The following is a 23,507-nucleotide window of genomic DNA, read 5'->3' as shown; positions in this document are numbered from 1 at the left end:
GCATTTCAACAAAGCTCCTAATTTGATTCAATCCATGTGTTTGCTTGTGTTCTATCATTCGATGAGCAAAACCATTCTAGTGGTTCTTTTTCTATGTTTGTGCTAGGGGTGCTGATGAAAGGCAGAAAGACAAGAGCTTGTAACACCCCAAGGCGCTGTGCAGTTCCTTATAACCCTGAATTTGCTCATAAATGAGACCCAGATTTATTTTTTGGTGTTGGCCCCGGCGCGTTCGTTGTTTTCAGCACTGACACAGAAAGGCAGATTAACATGTTTATCACCAATTACAATGACTATAATTCATTTTAACATTCTGCAAATCTATTATTATTACCACCGTCGCTGTTATGCCATATTGTAGATAATTCAATTTCTTACTTCACTGCCTCTCCCCGAATTACTGTAAAGTATATCGAACTCTATTTTCATGGCACATTATTATTATACTTCCTTTAATAAAAATAACTCACATGCTACTGTGAAACAGCCATCCTGTGCATCCAGAGCTGGCTTGTGAGCGAGAAATAGGGGAGGCTGTAAACTTACCTGTAAACTGCTAATTGCCTTTAACCTGGTTTTGATTGTTTGCTGTTCATGATTGACATGCGTGCCAGTTTATATAAGAATGAGCTGTCAGCAGCTAATTACTTTTTACTGAATTATGGCTAACATGGTGGCAGCATTTGTCCACTTCATATGAAAATTCCAGCAATGGCACAAACAATAATATTAATGCCGCTCTCTTTTGAAAATGGAAATAATTGAATGTAACCCAGTCTCTAGGTCATAATTAGAATGATTCCGCATGAGGTACACAAAGGTAATGCAACCATGTCAGATGCAATCAAGTAAAAAGGGAATTAGCTTCATGCGGACGCCTTACTAGGCCACATAATGGTGAAACAAAAACAACCAAAAAAACAGGTGGAGAACAATTAGCATTTTAAAGGTAAGCTTTTTAGTCTCCATTTCAAGCTCAAGTGGCTGTGCTCATTGCTCTTTTGCACTCTGATTTGGTCTTGGCTCGCTCACTTGCTTCAGTGGGCTGTGAGACGGTGCGATGCAGGATGCATACCTGTGGTGCTTCCCTGCCCCCAGGGCTCTGGAGTGTGCGGTAGGTGCAGTGCTGCTCTGGGCGAAGCTGGACTCGTGAACGGCGCCCCCATGGGGTGGGGAGAACCCATGACCTTTGCAATACTGCACAGAAATGACAAAAGACAAGAACAAGCAATGACATTTGGTACCATGGACATTCAAACTTCATGTGGTATTTATGCATCTGTAGATACAGTATGCCTATGTACAAAGGCCAGAATTTATCATATTTAATTTAATGTATTGTACGGGGCAAATTCTCTGATCCTGATTTTGCAGATCATTCACTTACCTCTTGTGCATTCAGTTATAATGCAGTATGTGGAGCCTGCTGCACATATAGTTAATGGTTGTCATGCATACAAAGGATTGTACACTGCCAGACATGGTCATATTGTTGACCTTGGTTGCCAGCCATTACATAAGTGTATATGTCAGTAACAATGAGCACACTCATGGCAAACTAAATGAGCTACTTGTGAATACACCTAATGTAGGCGCTGTGAAAGAAAGTAAACATGCTCATGATTGGCTGTTCATTTGATTTGTAAATGAGCCAAACATTTAAAAATTGGAAAATTGTGAGAATTTTGGTGACCCAGTAGTTGAGTGCCAAATATTAAGTTTAATCTTAAGTAGTTTAGGTAATGTACACAGGCTTGTAGTCCCAATGTCAAGTCTGTCCAAGAGAGAAGACAAACACCCCACAAGTCTATCCATATGGAAGAAACAGTGGTTATATGCACCCCTGAGGAAAGACTATTTTGTTAGCAAAGCTGTGATACATAATTAATGATCCAATGAACACAGTTTCTACATAACCTATATTTGTATCTTTTTTTAACTTGCATGTTTCATTGTGGATTAAAATAAAGTATTTGTGTGGGTGTGACAGAGCAAGAGCAAGGGGTAGAGGGAGAGAAAGGGGGAGATACAGAGAGAATCATACAGAGATATTAAATTCAAAACTTTATGCTACTATTTATGTTACCATGATACCTAGAGGAAACAATTTAGTACATACAAGACCACTGGGTTCCATTAGGATGTCCATATAGACATATGAAAGAGAGCACCAACAAAGCTTTCAACACTGAGAGTTCCTTTGTCAGCTGCTGACTGTAAAACATTCAAGAAGGAGCCCATTACAGAATGTGGCTGGACTCAGTAACATCCCTGTGCTTCATCTCTCTCACCACTGCATTATCTCTGTGCTGTAAGGAGGGAAGAGGAGAAGAGACGCTCACATCTTAGTACAGCAGTACAGCAGGAGAGGGGAGATATGTAATACAGGACGGTGCACGTCGAGCCAGAGCTGCTTTAACAGGGCCTCTAACATTAACAGCGCGCATTAACTCGCCCAAGTTCCTAGTACCTCTCCTGCCATCACCCTTTTTGCGGAAGCAGTACTCCAGCACCAGATAAGATTATACTGTATTAATAGAACCTTAAAGAATTTCTTCGATTTTTTAATTATTGCTCCTCTAAAAGCCTCCAGTACTTCAGGCTCTGAAATGAAGTCATAACGTGCAGAATTCCCCAAACCGTGACATCCAAGATAAACTGCTGCTCTAATAATGAAATTCACAACATCCCTTTTTTGTCTCAACAATATGTGGCCAAATGAAGGGGAAGAGATGAGAGCTGGATTTGTCGTGGTCTGGAGAGGTGTGTGTGGGGGGGGGGGGGGGGGGAGCTATGGAGGATCTGCTGTCATTGTTTTGAATGTGGGAGAATGGGGAGGGGATCAAGGACACACTGGCTCTGGCACACTCCCCCCTCTGCCTTTATGCTTAAATGTGCCAGTCTGGTATCTCCTCAGCCTTCAGCTTCATTTCTTTCTGGAACTTTTGGGCAGTGTTTTAAAATGATACCGTAATTGATTTTTTTCAGCCACACTGCATGGTCAAGTCATTTGAAGTTACAACAAGCAGCCTCTTTCTTCACCCTCTGGTTTTCCCATTTAGGTCTAGACTGGCAGCTATTACTGCGCGGCTTCAGATAGACACCGATTCATACGAGGCGGAACATATAAGCAAAGCTGTGTGGAAAAAAAAGGTGCTGGAAAAAAAAGCCTTTTGTCATCTTCTCACATTCAGCAGGCCAAATTTATGTGAAGCATGATTTGTTGCATTTTTGTTTTCTTTTCACCTCTTGCACGGAATTCTGAGCGCAGGCAACGGATTTCCTCCGAACGGCACGATAAATGCATGAAGAGAAGACAAACAAACAAATAAATAAATATGCATGGTTTAGGATCCTTGTCGTTTTTTGCAGAGCCACATGTGAAAGCCATGCCACAGTGCTGGCATTCCGATTTATACGGCCCACAGCAGCTGTGGCGAATCGGTGTGCGCCAGACAGGGTGCCACAGAGCCTCACTGCAGGGCTGTAGCACGGATCTGAGCGGAGGAGCGGTCGGGACCATCTTTTCAACATCAAGGCATTCTAGCATTCTAGCCACAAGGTCACAGAGTGGGAGATAAGCCCCTTTGTGTGAGTAAACGGAGGTTTAGAAAGGCCAAAGGGGGCCAGGCCTTGATTCTCAATGGAACAATGGGATCATTGAGTGCTCATCTTCACCCTGAGCTGGGCCACGTGGGCATGTGCAGAACAAAACCCAGAGTCCCTCCCTCTCAGAGCCCTGGGTTTCCTGTTTGGATGCAGGGGGTGGATGTGGCTGTTTGAATGGCTGGCTTTCGCTCGCACTGAGCCCAGCTCTGAGGGACGACCCTGCTCCTTACAGCCGCTGGAGAAGAATACGCGATACAATGAGCCATTGAATCTAGCCTTGGCACGCAGGGTTTACACACAGCGCAACACTGCACTGGAGACAGAAGGAGGTGTCCTTCTGTTTTTTACCGGTGTGGCTGGGAAAAAAAATCAATACTTTCATTCATTTGAGGGCCTCATATCTGACAGAAAGGATTCCTTGCTCAACTGTGGACATGTGGACAGACAGAGAGGCGCTTCTGAGCCCAGGGCTGCAGACATGAGGGACAGTGCAGACTGAAATTTACTGCCGAGCCATGGAGCTCTGCCAAAAATGGCTACTGCGAGGGCACCACTGAGTGTGCCAGCAGCGGCATTTCTGCCGCTTAATGTTCAATCTGGACACCTCCCAGGACATTACTTGTTGCTGGCTGCTGCCACTCAAAAGGCCTGTCCAACCAGTGGACCTGTGAGAGAGGGACCCAGGTTCGCAGGCCCTGCATGTGACCTTGGCTAATGTGTACCAGGAGGTGTCAGAAATACTGTGTCTCAGACCCAGAGAAGCAGGATAGCAGTTCCCAGCAAAGCCTCTTCTTTGTGGTCCACAAGGTCAGTCGCTTCACTTTGATCCCTTATTTTTTAGCTTTAATGAAACATTGCTGACTCATACAAGGCTTTCTTTTTTCTGTCACCTTCCTTTGCTCAAGAAGAGGACAACAGAGTGTAATGAGCATCATTTAGTCAACAGTTATTGCCTGATAACTACAGCAAGGAAAACAATAAATTCCACACATTGCTATTTCGTCCCTTTGAGTACGTTTACATCTCCTGGCCCTTCACAGTGCTTCAGAGGATGGTTTAAATAAATGAATGCAATGTTCTCAGAGTACTGTTTTCCCCAATGTAGAGTTAATATGTCAAGGATGTGCTGTCTGCTTTGGGCTTAAAAAACATGAGAGATGATATCCTCTGACAATCACAGGAATCCAAATGCTAATAAATACTATGGTGAAAGAGGTTCAATCATAAAGCAAGAAAGGAAGTGAAATGAGGAAAGAACAAGAAAAAGGATGGAAAAAGGGAGAGGTTGGGTGGACGGGAGAGATGGGAAGGATTAAGGAGAGAGAGGTGGAGGGAGGTAGAAGAGAAGAGAGACAGGCCTCCTTCCTCCTTCATCATATTTAAGCTGAACATTGCAGTGGGAACACCAGTGGAGGAATATAAATCTCTCTAAGCGGCCCCTCGGATTGTTCTCGGAGACGCCGGAAAGATTTGAAAGGAAATGAGCGCGAGTAGCAGACGTGCTTCGCCTTCCCTGCTAATCCTCTGAAAGAGACTCCACTCAGCCGTCCAGAATAACACTGTTAACCGCGGCTCCCGCTCCTTTCCCCGTGTCACTCAGTACGCTTCCTTTCCTGCAGTTTATATTTCCGTGGTTTGGGGGTGTGATTTCAGCCTTCCTCTCCGTCTATGTTGAGCAGCTGCTAATTGATATTGAGTGTGGCTCCGAACATTAATTCATTCTGGTTATTAAAAGGAGAAAAGCAGCAGTCAGTGTTGCTCGCAGGAGCATGGATTGTGCCTGCAGCTGAAGTCAGAAGACGCAACAACCTGATCAGGGGCGAACTTCAATTAGGCCCACACAGTGCGCAGGCTGTAATAACAAAGAATGACTAAATGGAGGTTTGACATAAATGAGAGCCAGGGAAAAAAAAAAAAAAGCAAAAGCACCACCTGACATCCTCCACCCATCCAGTCAGTTCCATTCAGCCATCATTCAGCTGCATGCAGTGGTACTTCTTACTCTGGCAGTATCACTAACAGATAAATGCACGTGCATTTTCAAATGAGAACATGCATTTAAATACCACAGGCATCATCTTTTATTAATATGACTACTGTCTCTTATAAAGATGAGCTGGAGCAGTGGGCTGTCCAGTGACCCAGCAGGTGCTGGTATTATAAGGGATTGCTGGAACAAAGGGCCTTAACAGAGTGTAGCACTGCACACAGCACTGAACTGCTTATGAAATCTGTGTGTGTATGTGTGTATATATATACATATATATATTTGAATAAAAAAGGACTGGGGAGCAGGTGATAAATACAGTACTGTGCTAGTGGCTCTGAGGGGCTGTTGAGCTAAAGCTGGGATGGGCCGCAGTTATGGATGTTTTAATCTAAAGAAGACAGCGGCAGTGACCACCCAAAGCCATGCTTTTATGATTTGTGAGAATTCTCTCCTAAAACACATTTGGTTTCCGAGCCGCCTGCTCTCGCCCAGGGCGGGGGATCAGTGATGCATGGCTTTCGCAGGCGGGTCGAGGCCCAGCTCGCCTTCCTCCAGTGTCGGCTGTAATTGTTTTTAAAGCTGTCTGCGAGTAGTTGGGGTAATTTCATAATTTCTGACAGGAGAGAAACTACTGTTGACCTAAGGCGCAGGCATCCAGGTTGTAAAAGCAGTGTAACTGATAGCCTTACAGACACAAATCAATATAAATGTGTGCGTGGGTAGGTAGGAGAAAAAAAGAAAAAAAAAATAGCAAAGCATTAGCATTTAGTAATAGTGTAACTTCCATCGATACCAGAGGAACGTTTGTTTACTAGTTTTATCTTTTTTAGAGGATTTTTTTTTTTTTTTTTTTACAACCGCTGAATGAAAGAAATAAGCAATTTCATTACTGACAAAATGATCTATCTAAAGAAATCTAGGTGGTGAAATGTCAGGGTGCAATACTGTATGGAAATAAACATTCCTTGCATCAGCACGTTTAAAAGCATCCATCATTTCTTTATATTACTATCGGCGCTGATGTATGAAAAATTGTAATTGAATGCAGATCATTAGCGCTGCCTTTCTCTCTGTGGAATGTGTTACAATGAGTGGTGCAGGCAGGTAGAAGATCCAGCACTGTGTTAACACTGAATTCACTTGAACTGAATATAATCCTTCTTATGGAATATGGCGCTTCCTTTCTGAGGCTTGTCACACAACTGAGAAGTTTTGCTGGGTTTTTGCTGGTTTGCTGGCCCACAGCAGGCAGAGGACTATAAATACGCCCGCTCTCCCTCCCTGTTGTAACGCACTGTGACTGATAAGTTTGACTGGCACTCAGATGAATGCGGTGTTTACAATTCAAACAGCTCAGATTGCCATCTCTGCCGACGAGGTACGGGGAAGCTATTGAGCAGGTGATGAATTGCAACAATGGCCAACCTCAGCCCTGAATGACTGCGCTGTGTTTTCTGAGACACTGCTGTATGCGTAACAACTGCAGAGGGAGTCGGGGATTAATGTATCACAAGGAGACACAAGGAGAAACGTAGCGTGCTGCTCTTAACGATTACCCTAAGTTTTCAAAAAAATGAACAAAATCAGAAATCTGAGGATTAAAATATAAAAAAAAACATGATGTTCACAGTGTTCCCACAATCTGCAGAGCAAAGCTGTGAAAACAAAGACAGAAACACTAACCTGCATTGACAACATAATTAAAGAAACACTCAGGAGCATGGTGTCTCGGTGTAGGCTCTTCATTATTTGGAGCTTTCACTATTAGGCATTTTAATGCGACTCAAGGGGACTCACGTTCTGAAGCTGCAGACTGCACTGGGGCCGCAGGCCAGGTTTGGACACAAAGCCCGAGGCGGTCATGTTGTAGCTTTTCAGATGGGCCTGAAGCTTTTCTCTGCGTCGCCTACAGGGGGCAGTGCAGGGCGAGAAGGTTAGCTATGATGCATCCCAAATTGAGGGAAAAAAAAACAGAACTCTATGTAGCACCACACAGACATATTCCACTTTAGTAATGCACTCATGGATTAATTCCAAATGGCTGTAAATCACGGTTTGATTTGATTATCCCGTTGTGTGGCTGCTCACTCACTCTCATCATTATATTGCCGGCAGTATGAAATTACTACGACATTAATCACGGCCGTGCACTCAGGATACTGTCAGCAATACTCTGCTTTTACACATCGTCGATGATCAACTCCCACGCTTGTCAGACAACAGTCAGGTGGTTAAAAAAGTACTTGGATGAAAAAGGGGGAAATTGTGTTTACTTTGAAGTACCATATAAGCATCTATCAGGGCAAAATGACATTGTGCCTAAATGTTTCTCTGGTAACGTGGTATTCAGTAAGCTTGCATATTTCAAATTGTTCATCATTTACACAATGCATATTGATGGAAAAATTATGGTATCTCTCCACTTCTCTTCACATCTATAGGTGGCAACCCCACTCACTTGTTTCGGTAATACAGAGCCATGCAGATAGTGCCTAGTAGACTGATTCCTATGGCGATGCAGGAGATTGACAGCACTTGTCTCTTGTATATATCTTCACTCTCTGTTGGGAATGACAAAGAGAAGAGATGGAAAAAAGCAGAAGAAAAATCTCATGTTACTTTTGCACACAAGATGGTTCATCTCAAGCAAAACAAACAAATCCACAAGACAAAATCTGAGCGAATAAATATCTACTGATTTCACTGTTTTTGTTGTTACTTCATATTCTAACATATTTTATCAACCATAACAAACCCCTACTTGTATACTTGGAATGAAAAATGTCATGTACACATCCCTGCTGGAAAAAGTAATAAAAACAAATTAATCAACTAAATAAAAAAAAAGACTTGAAACAACCCCACAGAGATGCCAGCCTGTGTGAAATGAAAGAATTTTCATGTGCTGTGTGACTGAAGCATGGGAGGTGTCATATCCAATGAACATTAAATAGCATTTAGAGTTGGAGGAGCAGTCAACAGTTCTTGTGAAGGTGTCTCTCATGCTAATCACCCATGGACACACCCATACACACAGCTACACTTTCATATTCACACGCACAGTGTTAAAAGGTCTGAGAGGAGACCGCTCTGCATTCACCTGGAGAAGGGTGGAGAATCTTTGGCCTGGGGAAAGCCTCCCAGGCTTTCCAGCATAGCTAAATGAACAGCTCACTGAAGTTTATTAATATACTTAGTTACCTATAAAATTCACACCAAAATTAGCATCACAGCACTTCAGAACTAATTACAGTCTCCCTCCGAACAAGCTTCCCTTTGTTTCCACAGTCTGTGTTGGAAGCTGCTGTAATCAGCCAATCTATCCAGTCTCCTTGGTAGTTATAATTAGAAGATGTTAGGAGCCCCAGGAAAACAGCCCCTAGGAAAAGCAGAGGTGGCGAGCATTAACCCGCTCACCTTTAATTCCTACACCACCTCCCACTCAGATCCAAATCCCTCACATCTGCCATTTCTCTGACATCAATCAATGTGTCGATTGGTTGGAGTTTGCCCCGTCCAGCCTAGCCTTGGCCTGTTCTTCAGATACTACTGTGCAGCAGTGATTGACTGATGCTAATTAGGGCTGTGTCCCAATGCTGCCACATGCTTGCGCTAGAAATGTCTTCTGAAGCACAGAGAGATGGACAGAGAGGTGAATGAAAAACCTACTTCTGTGATTTGCTTACATAAGGTTTTGGTGCTCAAAAATGTTGGTCTTCTGTTATCTGTCCTTCCTGACATTTTGAATTAAGTTGTCAACATTTAACCTTGACTGGTGCCCATGACAGACATCTGCAGCATTCACATTAATAACTAGGATTGTCATTTTGCTTCATATAAGGTCTGTGTAAAGCCCACAAAGTTACCTTTGTACAAACTTATTTACACCTATGTCCTGTAAGTTATGAGTTAGCAGTAACATTTTGAATTGCGGCTCGCACGTATCAGTGAAGTCAGCAATGACCCTACTTTTAATTGAATTAATACTAAGAAGGACATGCATTTGTGTTGGTTTTTTTAAAATATTATACTATGATGGTTTCTTGGATTAGTTCTCACTCAAATGCTCTCTCAAATCATTCCCACTTAAATTCTCTAATGAGTGTCCTTAAATCAACTTGTAATCAGCTGCTTCTCAGTAAATGCTATCATAGCTGAAAAGTTTGTTGTCTTGTATGGTGTTCCTGTAGATCAAAGACCCACACTTAGAGATGCTTGAGTGAAGTCTGACCTGGAAATGATTAAGCGCTCTGCTTTTTTTACTCAAAGCAGCACAGAGCAGTACACAGACCTTCCCCTGGATTTAGTCAAAACCACCACGCTGTCAATAAATTTAAAAAAAAAAAATCAAACCTAAATAGACTAATCTCTGATCCCTTTAATCAAAACTGCACAGCCATTTTAAGGCAAAAAAATGTTATACTGTGGTGCCAAATTAACCTTGGAAGATTAGCATTTTTTTAGGGAATATAATTTTCCCTTGAGATGCCTTGGCATTGCGTGTGTTCCAACAAATTAGTGGTCTGAACACATGGGGATCCTACTCTTTTGCTTGGGACTACTGAGATAACACTGTGGAACTGTAATGTTCCAAAGCCTGTGGGAATAACATTCGCTTAACACACAGACAGCAAGTGCGCTGGGGTGCGTCTGGATGCATGGGGGTATTGTAAACAAAATAGTAGATGCTTGCTTGTTACTGCTTGTGGGTTTGCCGCATTCACTTACTTTGTTAATCTCATTATGAATAATTCCATTGTTATTAAATGTGTTTTTCCGCATAAATCTATTGTTGAAACAGTACAGTAGTAATGGATGGTCCCATATGGTCACAATCTGAAGAATGCATTTCCAGTGGATGACAAAGCTCACTTGCATTTGAGGATGGCATAGCTGCTGAAAAATGACAGTTACGCCATAAATTGCTTTTTGACTCCTTGCTGTTTATTTGGTGTTTGCACTGTGTGGAGGTGGCAGTTTGGGAGTTTGACCTTTCCTTTTGGGGTGTGAATTGGCACAAAGTGCTTCAATATTTTGAAGGTCTTCAAAATCTGACAAGTAAATGATGTTTCTAACGTGAACACAGAGTGCTGTGGTAATGCCAGAATATTTGAAAAGGGGTGATTTAAAGTAAAAAATATGGATTTATCGAATGGGCTTGTGTGGGGGAAGCATCCCCAAGATACTACTATAGAAACACTGTTATCTATAAATCCACAGCAGCAAAATAAACTACAATTTAATTGTTCTGAAACCTTTTTCATTGTGTGCAATGTTTTGATATGAATACATTTGTAAAATGTATATCATTAAATGTGATTTAAAATACAGCTCACAGACAATACGGGAAAAAAAAAACTAATCAAATGTCTGTTTTGTCAGAGAGAGCTGATAGCCTGGAACATTTGGAAAGTGTGGTGCACAATTTAGCTATATGCTAGGCCTGTATGTCATCTGTTCCAGATTGATCTGTTGCTGCAAATAATTATTGATAAAGTGCTTGTATGGTATAATGAGAGAGGCAAAATACAGCTGACACAAGTGACCCTGTGTGGTTCAGACCAGCTTTACAATGCAGTGTTTGTCTCTTTCAACTAGTTTCATTAATTTTTATTTTTTAGAATTATCTTAAATTACAAAAAATAAATTCCTATTATAAAAAAGTCTGCACATGTTGAGTTATATTTGTATTTCACCCTAAATAAGGTCTACATATTACTTCTAGTGGGTAATTATAGGTAATTATGATGTAAGCACATATGTATAATTGCCACTTTATACATAGTTGGACCCTCAGTCGATGTTCCTTCAATTATCTCATTTTTTTTTTTTTAACACAATTGAGCATCTGCTACAGCGACTGAGCTACACACACACACACACACACACACACACACACACACACACACACACACACACACACACACACACACACACACACACACACACACACACACACACACACACAGAGTAAATGGCCAATTTCTCTTTTCCATCACAACCATTTTTTTAATCTGTCACAGCCAGATTCCATCAAGACAGAACACTCCTGTGCACCACCTCAGCCCTGCACTCGAGCCTGACCGAGGGCAGAAAAGGGAATAAGGTTAAAGCACTTTCTAGAAGGATCCATTCTTTGCCTATGAGTTTCTCCTCTCCAGCAATGGCTGCCATGCCAGCAGGAGTCTCGGTCTGTGATGCCGCCAAAGCTCTTCACCTCACAGATAACAGTGATTGAACTGAATAGCCGCTGAAAGCGCCTACGATTCCCTCTCGCCTCAAGCATTTCACAGCCACATCAAAGAAACTAACCCCCCCTTTCCGCACTCTCCTCTACCTTAAAATGACTGTCTGCCAAACTAATTTGACTTGCAAGCATACGGTGACTGATTGCTAAAACAGGGCAGATAGACATGGCTATCTTTCTGTAATGTCTGAGTCCATTTTGAACATCCGACACTGAGGGAAATTGACACTCCAGTGCTGGAATCACCCTGATTCTATGCCTGAACCGCAGGACTCAACCAAACAAACAGACAGACGGCATGATGAAGTGGGGTGTGACGCTCAGCTCCTGTATGGGCTGTAGTAGACAGTGGCTCTCTCTGAGAGACCTTCAACACCTTCAATTTACAAAACCAGGTAGGGTCATGTTAAATGAACCCCATAAACATTTAAAAGCAAATAAATAATAGAAAAAAAGGACATTTCAAGTCTTTCTTTGTCAGTGTGTCTCTCTCTAGCACTGTGGCAGAGGTGTAAGGGGATGTGAATCATTGCAAATGACTGATTCACAGCATTTCCACAGGGATTCTTCGAGAGACGTGGCAGGGCAGAGGTGTGTTGTGGGGATATGGGGGGTGGGTGGGCTGGATGTAGCGCAAAGCCAGACTCTGGAAACAGAGGGAGAACAGACGGAGGAAAAGTAGAAATAGAGAAAGAGAGAGGATAGGCAGAGAGAGACAGGTGTTTGAAAAGATTCCAGAGAAATGCTGACAGAATCTTCGGATTCTCTACACACTGATCTTCTCCTGTGTCTGAATGTGGCAGGGAGAAAGAGCAGTTCTTCAAAGAAGTAATGTTCCAGTTTTACTGAGAACTGCAGAAAAAAAGAGATTTCTGTTCCACAAACAGCATGGAACATCAGTCCATCGTGTGCTATGTTTTTTATTTATATCCTATAATAACGATAACACATCTGTAAAGATTGATCGAGAATGGAGAATGATGTAACTATTATTTCTAAAGAACAAAATCCATTTTAACATCAAAACATATCAACACTCATCTCCCCTGGATGACTAAGGCCCTGCAGGGCATGAGGGGGACAATGGCAAACTGGATTCCTTCTCTGACCTACAGCTGACTTAGCAGTAATAGGAACACTAAACACAGCACACATGTGACATTACGAAAGAATACATAAAGTCAAACAGTGATGCATACGGCCTTGGAAGGTAGACACACGTAAGACATCTCCATTATCTAACAGGAAAAAAGACTGGATTTCTACTGAAGCCTCTTGCAGCATGTGGAGAAAGGGGATGTATTTATACTGTCTTGCTGAAAAGAATCTAGTTTTAGCTGCTCGCCGGGATCGTATATGCCTTGCTAATGATTTCAGCATACCATTACTCCACAATATTTCTCAAGTTTCTGTAATATCTTCCACTGAAATGTGGTTAGATGTTCCTTCCATTGAATTACAGAAGATACACAGATAATCTAATTCTGATTCTAATGATGATAATGTATAAATTGTAAAGAATATGGAGCCCATGGCTACTCTATGCAAAACCTTTTTAGCAGCAAGTGCCTCTGTTGTGCACTACTGTATACCTTCTACCTGTGTATAAAGGGTTAGGAGTGTATGCTGCTGTCTGAATTCTTCCTAAATTTGAAAACATATTTGAGCTGGTGCCATTACAAGCTCGATCGTGGCCATGAGTGATGATGAACAGAGTGTATGAATGCACAGTGTTAAAGAAAGTTTTATCTGCCGGTGACGGGGGAACACTGTACTCTGACTGATGACAAGTTAATAGGAGAGCATATCTCGGATACAGTATTTAGTAGATATGCTCATTCTATCAGCGCCCCCTATTGGGTGTCCCGCCCACATGCGTAGCGGGGAGCCTGGAACCCCACAGACAGTCACACTGCCTGTGTGTTGGGATGTTGTTAATTACCATGCCAACAGCACAATTCTCCTGCTCTATCTCTTGCCATTCTGCTCCCAGTGTTTCCAAGGAGACTAGAGAACATTAGTATTCAGAGGTGAGCACTAAGAGGGAGAGAGGGAAAGAGAGGAGGGAGAGAAACACAAGGAAACAAAAGAGAAAGAGGAGAGACACAGAAAGGTAATTCTCTTGATCCCCTGGAGAATGTTGTGTTGAGGGCTGTGGCACTTTTATGTATTCCAGCTCTTGAATTCAATCAGATATACCATGAGAACTCCTACAAGCACATTTAAAGACAACATACAGTGCAATTATTTCATGATCTCAACTCTGTCCTATGAGGCATAATCCTTCTTGCACTGCACCGCTACTGAAAGATGCCATCTCTCTCTCTCAACAAACAAACAAACACACACACACACACACAGAGTATAAAGGCATGTGGGGTTTCAGTCTTATGCTCATAGTAGTGGACTTCATGGGTCATCTAAAAAAAAAGGATTTTCTTACCCATAAACTCAATGCCCAGGTGATCCGCTGCTCGGCCAATCAAAGGAAAGGCAGTGGCGAGGAGAAAGGGGGGAGAGAGAGAAAGCGCAATGTTAGAACACAATGCCGAACACTATCTTGTCATAGGACAGACTGCTACTGGCTGTGTCTCTGCAGTTGCTTTTTACAAAAACCACTGAATTTTTTCTGCAAGGTGCTTCTTCTGATATTTTTCATGATAATTGTGTTATTGTTATTATTATTATTATTATTATTATTACTACTACTAGTATTAGTAGTAGAAATATTACAATTAACTGATCAGATTGGGTGATCAGACTGAACAAGGAAAAACACAGAGATGGAGTCAATCAAGACAGCCCTGCAGACAGACAAGGCACTACCTAATTCCATCTCATTGAGCTAGTTCAGTCACCCAGAATGGGCCAAAAGAGAGGGAGGCAATCTGTGCCTCATAAGACTTAGAGACATAGGGAGGAAAAGTCTAAACAGGCACTGGGCTAGCATCAGTGATTAGCATAAGTGCACGAGGCAGGAATAACCCCCTGACTGCGGTCTACTGCAACACTAAGCCCAGCAGCACAAACTGAAGCTTCACTGAATCTGCTGAGGAATTCTAAGGGGTGATTTCTTGAAAGAAAGGCTCAGTGTCAAGTGTTGACTAAAAAGAGTGGAATGCTTTGGCAGCAACAGCCATACCCCTACATGTTACAATTGTGGCGGTTATTGCCATCCTCACATGAGGCACCAATTAAAGGAGTGAATATAATATTCCTATTGTGAACATAAATAATCAATTATGAATTATCAAAACACCAGCACAGGAATTTCACCAAAAGATTTAAAGAATTTAATTCAAATGAGGAATTAATCTGAAGGGAGAGAATGTTACATTTATAGTCACTTTACTGCGTAATCCAGACAACACATTTCATGAACACAAATAACATTTATATCCAAACAAAATTTACAAAATGCAATTTAAGTGGCAATATGGTGAATATGCCCCATTAAAGATAAGAGACACGTTAAAGATCTTTCAAGACTTAAATTCTAGTTACTCCGTTAACCAAATGACAGCATCTTCTTCAGGAGACAAAGGGAATATTCACCACATGGTGAGGGCTGGGTTCCTTGTTAGACCCAGGAGAGGTAGCTGCAGTCTTCACAAAAATCTTGGTTAGACTCAGAGGCAGAGCTCTGCATCTGGATTAGCTCAGAGATCTTCCACTCAAGCTAAAGTTCCTCAAAAGTCTCTCTAACCTGTTTTCTCACTGAAGCTGTAATCCTGAACAGAGGCTGGCAGGGTCTCACTCAGACTATTCCATCACAATCGTCTTGAATTCTGGCAACTTTGTGCATTAGCTTCCAGCTTCTTGTTCTAGAGATAGCGGAAACACTCACCGTGTGGTGAGAGCTAGGTACCTTGGTAGACCCAGTACAAGGAGATTAGATTTTCACAAAAATCTTCAAATCTTTCCAATCTCTCAGAATCTCTCCCCAGAGATGTCTTATAAAGGTTGTGAGATACAGCCAGAATGGATCAGATGTCAACCAATTACCAGGTTTCACAATTGTGAGATCTATAAGGAGGGCCTTAGTTTCATGACCCGTTGTTCAGTGCACACAGAAAATGGAGGGAGAATTCCTCTCTCTCTCTGATGCAGAGGGAGATGGTACAGCTCAGACAAAGACATTCCAAGCATCACCTATAATATACAATTCAATATCACTTAATTATTGAAGTTCCAAACAAAAACATTTGGAAGAAGAATCTTTAGACAATCCCTATGCAATTAATAAACCCATCCCATCCACAAGTATACAAATCCTATTCACCACTTCCTTTACATGTCAGCTGCTGACAACAGCTCCTCCCCGTCTCTTATTTCTGTTCCTGCTTATATCAAAGGGGGGGTCAACAACCTCAGTTTATGGCCAGGTATTATTACCTCATCATACTCCAAGCCAAACATCCCTATACCATTATCAACAGCAATGTTTATGCTTCTTATTGTATTAAAATTTATATCTACTGAATCATCATTATCACAAAAAAGTATTTCATTCTCCTATGTCTGAATGCACAGCACATGGATGTTCTAAAAGAATGGCCCAGCACATAAAGAAAAACCTACACAGTACTGACCACTGCTTTGTTTTATTTTTACTGGAGCTGCACAACTGATTTGACATTTTTCCTGAGAACAGTGTAAGTAGAACATTTTGGTGACATATGATAGTAGGATAATGCCAGTTGTCACTGTGCGAGTGTTGGGAAGGTGTGGTGTGAGGATGAGAAAGCAGAGTGGGATCCCATTGAGTAAACTGTGAAAGGAAGACATAAGCAGAATCCTGTGAACCCGCTGGGAGTTCTGGACATATGTAAACAACTCATAAGATGTGCTTTTGCAGAAATGCCTCCAACTTTCCACAGCATTCCAAGGAGATGTGTTACCTTTTACTGCTACTAAGATAAAGATGGCTGTACAATATGTCAAGCTAATGATATAGTGTGTGAACAGTATTGTGTGTGACATCATTATTAAGTTCTCCATGATCAGGCAACTTTCAGGCAAGTGACTCTTTTTGACCGGCAGTATAACTGCTATAGGTTGCTAGTCACCCTTCCAAAGTATGAAGTGGCAGGCAGAACTAGCCCTTTCATACATTAATCTGTTTGCTTTTAGTGAACATGATTCACTGTTGGGTTGCTCCTGGCCAGTGATCCTTTGAGGGAGTTCCCATACACAGCTTTCCTTCTGCAAGGGGTCAAAGTTATTTTCTGATCTTTAGTCAGTTTGCCATAGCTGTTTATCCAAGAAAATGGCTGTTAATGTGATAAAATGGCTGGTCCAGCATATCAAGGAAAGAGTATTTTTAAGCCCTTTCAAGGAAACCAAGCAAGAAAATGGCTACAGAGTTAAATGTCACTCAACCACTGTGACCACAAAGAACTGCTGGCAGGACTGTATTGAGCTCTGAGATGAAAAATGTGATTTTTCTTCTGAAAAGGCATTACAAACCCATAACACTCCCTTTAGCAAGAGTTGTGCACTGCCAGAGACAGTATTTATGTGTTCCTCACTCCACCTGATCCAGGGCTAATTGATTTGTGCTGTGGAGAGCTGGCAGGTCATGAGCATCTTGGTTTAATCTGTTTTTTGGAGTAATGGCAAGTTATTGTTTCCAGCAGGCGGTTTGGAGAGACAGAGCACCTGACCCCACTGCCCTCTGCAGAGGCACAGCAAGAGCAGGAGATAGGGTGAGAACCAAATGACGAGAAGGATGTGAAAAGAATCTGTGTGTGTGTGCATGTGTTCGTGTGTGTGTTTGTGCGTGTGAATCTGTCCTTGCCCTTTTGTTTGCAGCTTTTGAGACCTTGAACATCATTCCTCATCTGCACTGCCCCACTGGTTAAGAATGGTTAAATGTGGTTATAGAACATGCATAAAATCATACTTCACAACTAGCAGCACTACATTAGCACATAAAATAATACAGTTAATAATAACGGTGATCATAATGCTAATTATGATAAGATTAGCAATGACCTCTGATATCAGTCATGATCTGAGTTGCTGGCCTCACTAGGCAAGCAAGGTGCGATATTTATGTCCAAAGGCTCCAGGTAGCCATGTTGCAAGATTTACAATATGTGGTTAGCTTGGTATTTCACACAGGCGCTTGCAAATAATGATATCTACCTAAATTATCTTTAGATGTATTTTTAGTCAACTACATTGGCTTATTGCATCATGCAAATCAACCTGCAACGTTTGATGGTTCCTGCTAAAGAGAAAGCAATAAAAAACTAACACTAGATCGGGTGACAAATGATAAAACAAACATGGAGAACCTGACAAGGGTGTCCAATGTAGATGACAGATCTCATCCCTTTTATCTACATGGCTCTCTCTGTCCTCCTTCCTCTCTCTCTCAGATGCTCTCTCTCTGTCTCTCTCTCACTCTCATCCTCTCTGTCTCTCCCCCCCCCCCCCCAGCTCTCAGCCACCACCAACCCCCACCCACTTCTCAGTTTCAAAATCAAATTAGGAGTATAGGCATGGCAAACATGGTTTGTGCATAAATAATGAAAACCACACAATCAATAACGGGAGGGGAAAAAAACAGTAAAAATATCGATAATAATAATGGCAACAGTAATAACTCATTTATTTCAGGATGATGTGATGCCCTAGTTACCTACTCACTGTCCCCCAGACTATGGTACACTGCCACATACTGGACAGCCAGTGGTGCTGTGTGCCCCGTCCTCAGGAAAAATAATAACTTTCATCATCAGTCACTCCTTTTAATTGGAGGAGCGATAACTGAAAGTGGGCAAAATAATTATCCTTTAGATTTATGAATTTTCCACAATGCACTGCATCTCCGTCTCCACCTCAACTGCCTCACAGAGACCACATTTATTCTGAACATTGTTTCATTAGCAGAGTTAGCCTGAGTCTGGTATATGGTGGTACGGGCTGTTTGGTTAGCAAGCTTTAAGATTGGTTGACTGAGGGGACTCCTGTCAGGGTTTTAGCTCTTGGATTTTCAAAGCTTTAAATTTCCACGCTGTCACTCTCTCTTTCTGTGGATGTCCTTCAGTCTGCTAATGCCTAGAGGCAGGTCTGTCCTTGGCTGCGTCCCTCTCCCTGCTCTCTCCACTTTCCTCCTGTTGTGTCTGGAGATGTTGTCATGGAAACCAGGTGCCTAGGAGAGACGATGCACACCTTGTCGTGTCACACGCTCCGACTCCCACTCTTTTGTCCCCGGCGAGCATAATTTCACCAAAAATCTCCAGTAAGAGAGGGACATCTTTGCAGCTAGGAATGTCAGCTTCAGACAGACAGTGTGTCAAACTCACAACAGTGCAGAGCTTATTTACGGGACACTATGGACACTTTCAACAACCACCGGCTACACCCTCTTGTACAATCTCACCAGCACACCTCTAACACACAGTCGCACAACTCAGTAATCACCAACATCCCTATCACACACTCACACTCTCACACACTCGGTATTGCCTCACATGCCTCCAACATGCTCACCCTCATGCACGCAGACATTCAATAATAACCAGCATCTCTCTCACATACCATCTCGCTCTCTTTCTCTCTCTCTCTCTCTCACTCACACACACACACACACACACACACCACACACACACACACACACACACACACACGCAGTAATTTGTGGCCTGACTCCTGCAAAGCAGCAGGTTGCAGCAGGCTGCCATGGACCCCAGGCTCCAGAGCAGGAGCCAAAGGGGCCTTATGATGGAGCCAATAACACTGATCATACCCCTGTGAAAAGCAGCCAGAAGCCCGATTTTGCTGAACTCTACTTTCATATCAAACACCCAGGCATGTAGCTTCAGTGAGGGGCTGGAGACCAGTGTGTGGATACACACGGGGGTCATTGAGAGGTCTCTCCTCTCTCCAGCTGGACTCCTCTCACAAGATCATGCAATAACAGAAACCTAATTAAGGTACCTAAATGGATATTGTTTTATCCTCTGTTCAGCCCTGAGAAGAGACACAACGTGATAAAACTGCTGCAGCTCTGTATATGCTGGCAGGAAATGGCTGCGCCTTTAAGAAAGTGCATACGGCTGCTGGCTCGTCTGTCTGTAAAGGGCACAGTGTTTAACAGGACTTGTAGGTGGCTGAATTAGAGGTAACCACCCAGAAAGGGGGCTGGAGGCTGCGTTCTAGAGTTAGAAAGTGCCTGCATCTGTGGGTGTGTGTAACACTGCGTCACAGCTGTGTCATCGCTCATCATGTCCGTCACACCATCCTACAGCTCTGTTTCAATCCCATGAAAGCATAGCTGCTGTAATTTACACCCACACAAGCGCACATGACACGGCTGCATACATGTGCACATAAACATATGTACTGAGGCTGCACTAGGTTCAGCATGGTTCAGCACGGTCCAGCCTGGCACACAGACACACACAGATACATGCACACACATGTGCTGAGGCTGCACTAATTCCGGCACGGTTCAATCTGGTCTTTTCGCACTGGGTTTTTTCCCTCATGTTTTAAGTACATATACCCTGTACGATGATTTATGTAATTCCAGGCTGGTGTACTAGAAGTTAACTTGATGCATACAATGAGAGGGCTTCTGCAGATCTGGGGGAGTCAGGGCTGACACAGAGTTTTGAAATTGGGGGGAATCATACCATATACATGTTGCCATGAAAGTATACTGTAGCTATTTTCAGAGCCATATGGTGCAACCCACCTGTCACTGATGCTGCCCTAACGTTGGTCACCAGCTGCTTGTATCAACCTACCCAGCAATTTCTTTGCACTTATTGTACTTCCGTTGTTTGTACTGTTGGCTGTTTGCTGATGGATTAAATAAACCCTTATGTTCTTAGCAGCTCAGTCAATTTCCCATCCTCACTTCTGTCCAGCATGTATTTTTGGCTAGGGGCTTACATCTTTTTCACTTTATCTTTCCTATTCCACAGCTTTCTTGCTGTTTCCTGGTGCTTTTCTGCTGCTCACAGGAAACACAAACATCTCAAAGAGAAACATGGCTCTTTGTTGAAAGATTGCATTATTGAATGGTTAATTTTCCTTGGCCATTAGCAATCCCTCACTGTTTGTGAAACCCAACACTGAACAGCAATTGGTGAAAATTGCAGGGCTGCCTGATATCTACTTGCAGCTCAGCAGGCACTTGAGAGATCAATTATCATTTCCCATAGGGCATGACACACTGTCCTCCGTAGTATCCGCCAACGTACAAGGATTAGATATTGCACGGGTTCTGATAAAGGCGATCTACATACTAGGGTTTGGATACCTCTGTATTTGCCATGACACCAACTGAAGACTAAATGAACACATCGATTCTGTGTCTAAAACCAAAAAACTTTTTTTCAGATCTGCAGAAATCTAGAGTTTGGAGTTGTTTGTATTTGCTTGCAAAATGAAAGAAAGAAAAACATTTGTTATTTCAGCTCCAAACTCTAGATTTGTTATTTCCCTGTATTTAACATTGCATTGCCAAGGCCATTTAACAGCACTTCAGAATTTACATTACTCTGCTGCAGTGAAAGATATACTGTTGCCTGATGGTAACTTTTTTTAGAGACATTGGTATTTAACACTTTGTTGTTATCATTTCCTTCTTAAACTGCCTACCACATAAAAGTGACAGCCACTTGATTCAGTAATTATCAAGTCTCACCAATTCTATCCTTTCATTTTGGGAAATAACATCCTACCTTTTAGTAATTGGTCTGAAATTACTGCCTTTACAAGATCTGGCACTGAAATCCATTCTTTTCACTGTGTGTCAGGCATTACTGCAAGAGGAAACAATGTCAGCTGCTAGAACAGAACTGTAGATGTGTACAGTAAATGTTCAAGGTGTGTGTGTGTGTGTGTGTGTGAGAGAGAGAGAGAGAGATAAATATACAATGAAAGTACAAATTATGTGCTCTCATAAAAATGAATTATCCCACTTTCTTAAACATGTACAGAATTGTAGTTTGACAAGATGAGATTGTTGTGGCAAGATGAGTGCAATCCTCACAGCCAACAATGGGCCCTCCACCAATGTCATCTGTGGAACTCTTAGGTACCTGACAAATTACAGGGTGCCTGAGAGCATTGACAAGCGGGTATCCTGCCCAACCTAGTCAGTCCTTTCCCTGGCAGAATGAAGACAATTTGTTGCTTTGTTGCTATGAGCTTCTGGTCATCATCGGCTGGGATCGAACCTGGGCTTTAGAGCTCGGCTTGTGCTCGAGGTCAGCACCTTAACCATTGAGCTACTCAGGAGTGAACCTTGGCTGAGAAGTTTAGATGATGTAGTGTGTAAGGCCCTACAAGAGATGATAACTGTTCTTTTAACCAACTTATGACCTGGGAGTGGACATGAAGCTGTCCACTCCCAGGCTAATGTCTGCTAATTGCTAGTCAGTGTTGGGTTTCACAAACAGTGAGTAACTGCCAACAGCCAGTGAATAATAACCATTCAATAAAGAACAGGAGAACAGAGAAAAAAAAAACAAAAAAAAAAAAAACATTTTCTGTAAACTCCTGGGGTAGAAATATAAAATGGAGTAGAGGCAAGCACCAAGCCAAAAGGACATGCTGGACAGAAGCAGCAGAATTTATTTATGGAGCTGTGGTAAGCACACAAAGGTCTACTTAATCCGTCTACAAACATCTACCACTACAAACAACAGAAGCACAATACGTGCCAAGAAATAGCTGGGTAGCTTGACAGAAACAGTTGGTGACTTTCTATGTCCTGGAGTTATAAGTGTTTTCTAACTAAGGCAGCACCACTAACATGTGGGTGGTACCGTATGGCTCTAAAATTGTTACTGAATCCTGAAGTGGTAGCACAGGGTAAGATTCCTCAGTCACAAAACCCTTCTGGTGTCTCAGCCATAACTCCCTTGATTTTGTGTGCAATGTGCATCAGCTCATTTCCAGGATACTCACTTGTGAGCTTCAAGAATTCTGTATTTTAGGCTTAAGTAGGCTACCATAGCCCTCGTAGAAATGTGACCTATTGGGGGAAGATATTCTTATGAGATTTACTGTTTAAAAGCTGGTGAAATTTTGCAGTAATTCTGTGACTTGTGTGGTGTAAATGCAACACCATACTCTTGGGGCAACATTCTCTTGAATTGAAAATTAATATATTTTTTTGAACACATATTAACTATTTATATATGATGTTTTCAGAATATGTTGATTTACAGTTCTTTGTAGTAGCTTCTCCTTTAATGCGGTTTCTTGCTTGGCAGCAGTGACATACAACTGGACCTCCTGGAAGGTTGATCTGTTTTGCATTTACACTTGTGATATGAACCTCCTATTTGAGACCATTCTGTTTTAGTGGAGAATTGGTACCTTTAGTTTGGTGGTGAAACTTTTGAAAAGTCTGAATGGCAGCTGTTGGACACATGCTGGGAATATAAGGACACCTTTTAAGGTTACACTATAGATGTATTTTTGACTGTGAAGACATCAGTAGGAGGTATTTTGTCCTTTGTTTCGTCAAGGAGATACGTGCTTTTCCTTTTCTCAAAATAATTGTACAGGCTTATACCTTACATGTCCCCTTTGCCTTTGTTATGATATTTATGTCAGATTAAATGAATTATTTATAAATGTTGAAATGTATTTAATTTGAATGCCTACTGAAAAATTACTGTTTGATTT

General features: G+C 42.1%; 1 protein-coding gene across 2 annotated transcripts in view; it reads right to left on the bottom strand.

Annotated features, from left to right (window-relative positions):
- The window catches only part of LOC118790067 (pro-neuregulin-3, membrane-bound isoform), a 221,002-nt gene that overhangs the window by 9,825 nt on the left and 187,670 nt on the right, over positions 1-23,507 (bottom strand). For both annotated transcript variants that reach the window (XM_036546876.1, XM_036546877.1), the window contains exons 4-7: positions 14,290-14,316; positions 8,058-8,160; positions 7,397-7,505; positions 1,076-1,197 (exon numbers count right to left, since the gene is read on the bottom strand). In XM_036546876.1, coding sequence (XP_036402769.1) covers positions 1,076-1,197; positions 7,397-7,505; positions 8,058-8,160; positions 14,290-14,316 — 361 coding nt within the window. The remainder of the gene's footprint in view (positions 1-1,075; positions 1,198-7,396; positions 7,506-8,057; positions 8,161-14,289; positions 14,317-23,507) is intronic.

The sequence above is a fragment of the Megalops cyprinoides genome, chromosome 15, assembly GCF_013368585.1.
Source record: "Megalops cyprinoides isolate fMegCyp1 chromosome 15, fMegCyp1.pri, whole genome shotgun sequence".
Classification (NCBI taxonomy): Eukaryota; Metazoa; Chordata; class Actinopteri; order Elopiformes; family Megalopidae; genus Megalops; species Megalops cyprinoides.
The sequence above is the reverse complement of the archived record's forward strand: the minus strand, read 5'-3'. Positions and strand labels throughout refer to the sequence as shown.